Source organism: Nansenia antarctica (assembly GCF_963989245.1).
Source record: "Nansenia antarctica genome assembly, chromosome: 3".
NCBI classification, from domain to species: domain Eukaryota; kingdom Metazoa; phylum Chordata; class Actinopteri; order Argentiniformes; family Microstomatidae; genus Nansenia; species Nansenia antarctica.
This window is the reverse complement of record NC_137688.1, coordinates 62,005,918-62,013,888: the sequence shown is the minus strand read 5'-3', so window position 1 is coordinate 62,013,888 and position 7,971 is coordinate 62,005,918. Positions and strand designations below refer to the sequence as shown.

The 7,971-nt window shown below is 45.3% G+C and overlaps 1 protein-coding gene across 1 annotated transcript in view; it reads left to right on the top strand.

Moving 5' to 3' along the window:
* Nucleotides 1–4,493: 4,493 nt before the first annotated feature.
* adgrg6 (adhesion G protein-coupled receptor G6) overlaps nt 4,494–7,971 on the top strand; it is a gene marked incomplete at both ends in the record, with an annotated part of 80,970 nt that continues 77,492 nt past the window's right edge. The window contains 1 exon segment of the mRNA XM_080527420.1: nt 4,494–4,522. Coding sequence (XP_080383546.1) covers nt 4,494–4,522 — 29 coding nt within the window.

Genomic DNA, 7,971 nt, shown 5'->3' with positions numbered 1-7,971 from the left:
GACAGATTGTGTCCCCTATGGGTGTTGTTGGGTGTGGCAAGACGAGTTGATCCCACAATTTAATGGATGATCTTCTGACTTTAGTTCCTGCAGTTGTACTCAGCCGAACCGTCCTGACCCGAATCTCCCTGTCCCCCTACCTACCCCCCCCCCCCTCCTCGACCCGCTCCGACACAACACCATTTATTAGGAGATGTCAGGTGACCTCATCGGGGGGTGTTGAAAGTCAGCCTCGGGGCCAGGTGGCCCCCGTCACTCACACCTGCGAACCCACGGCTTTAATGAAAGGTGAACGGATCGGTAGGCAGGGTAGGGTCGGTCCGGCCTCCCCGCTGCTGGGACCAGACCGTAATGACACCGTGACGAGATGCGCCAGGTTCAAAGGGAGAGAGATGACAGCTAGCTCATATCAGGTCTGTTAGATATGAAGACAAAGAAGGCTCTTTCTCTGAGTAGGTCTCATAACGTCCAGGTGGACGCGTCCATACAGAGTTTCCCGTCATAATTATGTTTCTGGTTCTCGTCTGGATGTTGTTGAGCATGTTGGCTAATATTAATGCTGGATTTCATATTATCTTGGAGTTAAAAGTAAAACAAACGGAATCAGACCAACATCAAACATCAGGGAGTAACCCTAAACCTAACCCGCACATGGAAGCATTTCAGAAACACCTTTTGAATAACTGGTCCTCCAAGGTAAAACACAACTCTCCTTCATTACCTAGGCTACTCACAATCAGAACTGCTTTTATTACATCAATGTACAGGTACACACAGTAACATTACCTCAATGTAGGGTATCCTACACACAGTAACATTACCTCAATGTAGGGTAGCCTGCACACAGTAACATTGGGTTCAGGTTCATGGGTTCAGGTTCATTCAACATTGGCATTGCAGCAGAATACAACATGAATAATAAAATACACAGGATCTAAAAACATCATCATCAACAACAACAACAATATGAATGAATGAATGAATGGTCTTTATTTATTGTCATTGCTATAGTACAGGTACCAAACAACGAAATTTGGGAGGGGTGGCTCCCCTGGTGCTAGTAAAGAAAAAAAAGAAAAAAGAAAAAAAACAAGAAGGGAAAGGAGCTGGTTTACATAAATAAAGGCTATGTACACTATCCACTATACTATACTGTACAGATAAGACGACTAGGGTTGTCATATTGCACATAGTGTTATTGCACATTCATTTAAAGTGTCGCAGTTTGCAGGCTTGAAATGTACACATTTGTGCCTCAGCACTACACCTGATTTTTTCAATCGTATGAATATCGTATGAATATGTGTGAATGTGTAGGCCTATGTGTGAGTGTGTATGTATGAGTGTGTGAGTGTGTATGTATGAGTGTGTATGTATGTGTGTGTGTATGTATGAGTGTGTATGTATGTGTGGGGTAGTGGTGGTCTATTGGATAGTGAGTTGGACTTGTGATCGGAAGGTTGTGAGTTCAAAATCCCGCCTTAAGCCACACCACTACTAGTGTGCCCTTGGGTAAGGCACTTAGCCCTCAGTTACTCCAGGGGGAATGTCCCTGTAATTCGTAATTGTAAGTCGCTTTGGATAAAAGCGTCTGCTAAATGGCAAAATTATTTAAATTAATTATGTGTGTGTATGTATGTGTGTGTATGTGTGAGTGTGTATGTATGAGTGTGTGTGTGTGTGTGTGTGTGTGTGTGTGTATGAGTGTGTATGTATGTGTGTGTATGTGTGAGTGTGTATGTATGAGTGTGTATGTGTGTGTGTGTATGTGTGAGTGTGTATGTATGAGTGTGTATGTGTGAGGGTGTATGTATGTGTATGTATGTATGAGTGTGTATGTATGAGTGTGTATGTGTGAGTGTGTATGTATGAGTGTGTATGTGTGAGTGTGTATGTATGAGTGTGTATGTATGAGTGTGTATGTGTGAGGGTGGGGATGGTGGATAAATCAGCCTCTTTATGCGGCCTCTACGGAGGTCTGTGGAGGTTATGAGGTCTCTGACTGCTATGAGGTCTCTCTGTCTCTCTGACTGCTATGAGGTCTCTGTCTCTCTGTCTCTCTGTTAGGAGGTCTCTCTGTCTCTCTGTCTCTCTGTCTGTTATGAGGTCTCTCTGTTTCTCTGTTTCTCTGACTGTTATGAGGTCTCTCTGTCTCTCTGTCTGCTATGAGGTCTCTGTCTCTCTGTCTCTCTGACTGTTATGAGGTCTCTCTGTCTCTCTGTCTGTTATGAGGTCTCTCTGTTTCTCTGTCTCTCTGACTGTTATGAGGTCTCTCTGACTGTTATGAGGGCTCTCTGTCTCTCTGTTAGGAGGTCTCTCTGTCTCTCTGTCTCTCTGACTGTTATGAGGTCTCTCTGTTTCTCTGTCTCTCTGACTGTTATGAGGTCTCTCTGTCTCTCTGTCTGCTATGAGGTCTCTGTCTCTCTGACTGTTATGAGGTCTCTCTGTCTCTCTGTCTGCTATGAGGTCTCTGTCTCTCTGTCTCTCTGACTGTTATGAGGTCTCTCTGTCTCTCTGTCTCTCTGGCTGTTATGAGGTCTCTCTGTCTCTCTGTCTCTCAGGCTGTTATGAGGTCTCTCTAACTGTTATGAGGTCTCTCTGTCTCTCTGTCTCTCTAACTGTTATGAGGTCTCTCTGTCTCTCCGTCTCTCTGACTGCTATGAGGTCTCTCTGTCTCTCTGACTGTTATGAGGTCTCTCTGTCTCTCTGTCTCTCTGGCTGTTATGAGGTCTCTCTGTCTCTCTGTCTCTCTGACTGTTATGAGGTCTCTCTGTCTCTCTGGCTGTTATGAGGTCTCTCTGTCTCTCTGTCTCTCTGTCTCTTATGAGGTCTCTCTGTCTCTCTGACTGCTATGAGGTCTCTCTGTCTCTCTGACTGCTATGAGGTCTCTCTGTCTCTCTGTCTCTCTGACTGTTATGAGGTCTCTCTGTCTCTCTGTCTGTTGTGAGGTCTCTCTGTCTCTCTGACTGTTATGATGTCTCTCTGTCTCTCTGTCTCTCTGGCTGTTATGAGGTCTCTCTGTCTCTCTGTCTCTCTGACTGTTATGAGGTCTCTCTGTCTCTCTGTCTGCTATGAGGTCTCTCTGTCTCTCTGTCTCTCTGACTGTTATGAGGTCTCTCTGTCTCTCTGACTGTTATGAGGTCTCTCTGTCTCTCTGACTGTTATGAGGTCTCTCTGTCTCTCTGGCTGTTATGAGGTCTCTCTGTCTCTCTGTCTCTCTGACTGTTATGAGGTCTCTCTGTCTCGGTTCTCTCTGACTGTTATGAGGTCTCTCTGTCTCTCTGTCTCTCTGACTCTCTGTCTCTCTGACTGTTATGAGGTCTCTCTGTCTCTCTGTCTCTCTAACTGTTATGATGTTTCTGTCTCTCGGTCTCTCTGACTGCTATGAGGTCTCTCTGTCTCTCTGACTGTTATGAGGTCTCTCTGCCTCTCTGTCTCTCTGACTGTTATGAGGTCTCTCTGTCTCTCTGTCTCTCTAACTGTTATGATGTTTCTGTCTCTCTGTCTCTCTGACTGCTATGAGGTCTCTCTGTCTCTCTGAGTGTTATGAGGTCTCTCTGTCTCTCTGACTGTTATGAGGTATATCTGACTGCTATGAGGTCTCTCTGTCTCTCTGTCTCTCTGTCTGTTATGAGGTCTCTCTGTCTCTCTGTCTCTCTGACTGTTATGAGGTCTCTCTGTCTCTCTGTCTCTCTGACTGTTATGAGGTCTCTCTGACTCTCTGTCTCTCAGGCTGTTATGAGGTCTCTGTCTCTCTGTCTCTCAGGCTGTTATGAGGTCTCTGTCTCTCTGTCTCTCTAACTGTTATGAGGTCTCTCTGGCTCTCTGGCTGTTACGCGGTCGATCTTATTTACATATTTTGTGAGAAGAAAACCCTCAACAAAGAGTACCTTAGTGTCCTCTTAAGATTCCGGAATCTCAAGAATTTTAGAATAAAGAAAATGATAATGGAGGAATTAATTACGCATTTTTCTCTCGGCGCTAATGCGACACATTATGCATTATGATGTGATTAACTTTCTAATTGCTCGCTCACATTTTCTCCACGTTGTAAAAATAATAGACCTTTCAGTTCCCCCGGTAACAAGGAAGTGGGAAGAGTAATAGTTTGAGATTGTTTTGAGAAGTTCCTTTCTAAGTTGTCTTTCCACCAGAGAACTTGTGACTGACTCCGGCTGGGGTTCCTATTACCATGTCAGACACATTGAAGTGCTGCACGTCAGTGTTAATTCTGTGGCTATCTTTGCTTTGCTTTTAGTGTATTTTTCTATTTGATCAGTTTTCTTTAATCTGTATTTTTTCTCTTTTCTCTTGTTTTTCTCTTTATATTTTATCTGTTAAGCACTTTGGGCGGCTCTTGTCGTTGTAAATGTTGTGCTACATAAATAAACGTTACTTACTTACCTTTGTGAAATGTAAATGTTAAGAATGTAAATCTCCATAGCCTTCCCCCCTCCGGCTCCACACGTCAGTGAAGCCGTTAAGGGAGACTAATGACTCTCCACGCCGTCGGAGGCCGAAGGTCTGAAAACATGTCCATATCTCACTGGAGAGTATTGTCTTCTGAGTGGCTATACGATTGGAGGCTTCCTGCCTTATCTGTGGGAGCGCGGTCATTAGAGCCGTCTCCTGAGCTGTTTCCCAGGCAGCCATCTTGGCTAGGATCACCTCAGACGACCGCCTGAATAATAGATGATGCAGAGATCATCACGCTGATGCTGTCAGGGAACCTGTTCTGCCTCCGCTCCACTGCAGTCACGTCCTCCCCTTCTTCTCCCCCCCCCCTCCCCCTCCCCCTCCCCACCCCCCCCCTCCCCCTCCCCACCCCCCTCCTCCCACTCCCCTCCCCTCCCCCCTGCCCGTCCCGTATGGAAGTGGAGATTGAATGGAGAGATCGTCCTCGTACATGTCCTGTACGGGACTCTTCGTTCCTCAGTGGTGCACTGGGGAGACACAACAACAACAACAACAACAACAACAACAACAACAACATCTCCTTACTGAATACAGGAAGTGAGGTGACTGCTGAGATGAATATTGTGATGTTGTTTAATGTCTGGAAGGGAGGCGGGGGGGGGGGGAGTGCGTCTCACTGTCCAAGGGGGTGGGGGTGGTGGTGGGGTGGGGGGGGGGGGTCGTCCCTGGAGAACTCTGATTGGCTCTCTGGAGGGAGGGCTGTGTGGGCTGGACCTCCTACAGGCGGGATGCTGATTGGGAGGTTTCGTGGAGAATGATTGGGCGAAAATGAGGACAGTGGACACCTGTGAGGAGCTGCCACTCAGGCCTCACCTTAGCAACACCTTAGCAACACCTTAACAACACCTTAGCAACACCTTAGCAACACCTTAACAACACCTTAACAACACCTTAGCAACACCTTAGCAACACCTTAACAACACCTTAACAACACCTTAACAACACCTTAACAACACCTTAACAACACCTTAGCAACACCTTAACAACACCTTAACAACACCTTAGCAACACCTTAGCAACACCTTAGCAACACCTTAACAACACCTTAACAACACCTTAACAACACCTTAACAACACCTTAGCAACACCTTAACAACACCTTAACAACACCTTAACAACACCTTAGCAACACCTTAGCAACACCTTAACAACACCTTAACAACACCTTAGCAACACCTTAGCAACACCGTAACTACACCTGCAGTAATTGGTCTCTATTAGGCATCAGTTAGGCCCAGACAGTTTAATGAGGCGGGTCAGTGGACCAGAACCTCCAGGGGTACCCAGGGTTCTCCAGGGTTCTCCAGGGTTCTCCAGGGGTCATGTCTTTATTCATGTTTATTCATGTTTCAGTCATGTTTATTCATGTTTATTCATGTTTATTCATTTTTACTCGTGTTTATTCGTGTTTATTCGTGTATGTTGTGGATATTCATGTTTATTCATGTTTATTCATGTTTCAGTCATGTTTATTCATGTTTATTTGTGTATGTTGTGGATATTCATGTTTATTCATGTTTCAGTCATGTTTATTCATGTATGTTGTGGTTATTCATGTATGAAAGCACTAAGAATATCTTTAAAACGCTAAATTCACTGAGGAACATTATAGCACTTTTACTTTGGCTTTCAGCTTCAAACATGTGAATACTTAATACCAACCTCTACTGAGCTGGGCTGGGAGAACTGTCATTTCCTCTGAGTGGATTCTTTGTGTGTGAGTGTGTGTGTGTGTGTGTGTGTGTGTGTGTGTGTGTGTGTGTGTGTGTGTGTGTGTGTCTGTGTGTGTGTGTGTGTGTGTGTGTGTGTGTGTGTGTGTGTCTGTTGAAATAAGCACAATCCCCATCTGGTTCCCTTTATGCAGCCTCTCAATCAAATTGTCATTTGTTCTAACTTTCTTTATCACCGATTTAATTGCAGACTTTTATTCTGAAACATTTAAATAAAGTGGACAGGGAAATTTAAGCTCCTTTGTGGGTGGTGACATAATTAATTTCGAATCACCTTTAAAAGTGCATTGATTCAAAACACATTGTTTTATTGAAACATTGTTGAAAATCAATGACACACTCGCTAGTCAAGCCAAAATATTGCAATGCAATGGATTCCGTGAGTTACATTTTTCAAAATAAAAATCTGAACATTTGGTCGGTTGATGACTTGTTCCCCCTTTCACCAGCTGCGTCACCAATCTCTGTGTGTCTCTGTGTCTCTCTGTGTCTCTCTGCTGTCTCTCTATGTCTCTCTGTGTCTGTCTCTCTGTGTCTCTGTGTCTCTCTGCTGTCTCTCTATGTCTCGCTGTGTCTACCTGCATCTCTGTGTCTCTCTGTGTCTCTCTGTGTCTCTCTGTGTCTCTCTGTGTCTCTCTGTTGTCTCTCTGTGTCTCTTTGTGACTATATGTGTCTACCTGTGTCTCTGTGTCTCTCTCTGTCTCTCTATGTCTCTCTGTGTCTCTCTCTGTCTCTCTCTGTCTCTCTATGTCTCTCTGTGTCTCTCTCTGTCTCTCTGTCTCTCTCTGTCTCTGTCTCTCTATGTCTCTCTGTGTCTCGATGTGTCTCCCTACTGTCTCTCTGTGTCTCTCTGTCTCTCTGTGTCTCTTTGTCTCACTGTGTCTCTCTGTGTCTCTCTCTGTCTCTCTGTGTCTCTCTGTCTCTCTCTCTGTCTCTTTGTGTCTCTGTGTCTCTCTGCTGTCTCTCTGTCTCTCTTTGTGTCTATCTGTGTCTCTCTGTGTCTCTCTCTCTCTATGTCTCTCTGTGTCTCTCTGTGTCACTATCTGTGTCTCTCTGTGTCTCTTTGTGTCTATCTGTCTCTCTGTGTCTCTCTCTCTCTATGTCTCTCTGTGTCTCTCTGTGTCACTATCTGTGTCTCTCTGTGTCTCTTTGTGTCTATCTGTCTCTCTGTGTCTTTTTGTGTCTATATGTGTCTCTCTGTCTCTCTCTCTCTCTGTCTCTCTGTCTCTCTGTGTCTCCCTGTGTCTCTGTGTCTCTCTCTGTGTCTCTCTGTGTCTCCCTGTGTCTCTGTCTCTCTCTCTCTCTATGTCTCCTTGTGTCTCTCTGTGTCTCTCTGTGACTCTGTGTCTCTATCTGTGTCTCTCTGTGTCTCTGTGTCTCTCTATCTGTGTCTTTTTGTGTCTCTCTGTGTCTCTCTGTGTCTCTCTATGTCTTTCTGCCTCTCACTGTGTCTCTCTGCTGTCTATCTGTGTCTCTCTGTGTCTCTCTCTGTTTCTGTGTCTCTCTGTGTCTCTCTCTCTCTATGTCTCACTGTGTCTCTCTGCTGTCTATCTGTGTCTCTCTGTGTCTCTATGTCTCTCTCTGTCTCTCTGTGACTCTCTTTGTCTCTCTGTGTCTCTCTCTGTCTCTCTCTGTCTCTCTCTGCCTCTCGGCTGTGTTCTGCTCTTTGTTCTGATGGTACTGTAGAGGATGCGACTCTGGGGAGACCCCCCCCCCTACCTGTTGGCTTAAATAACAGCTCAGGACACACCCACTCCCCCCACCC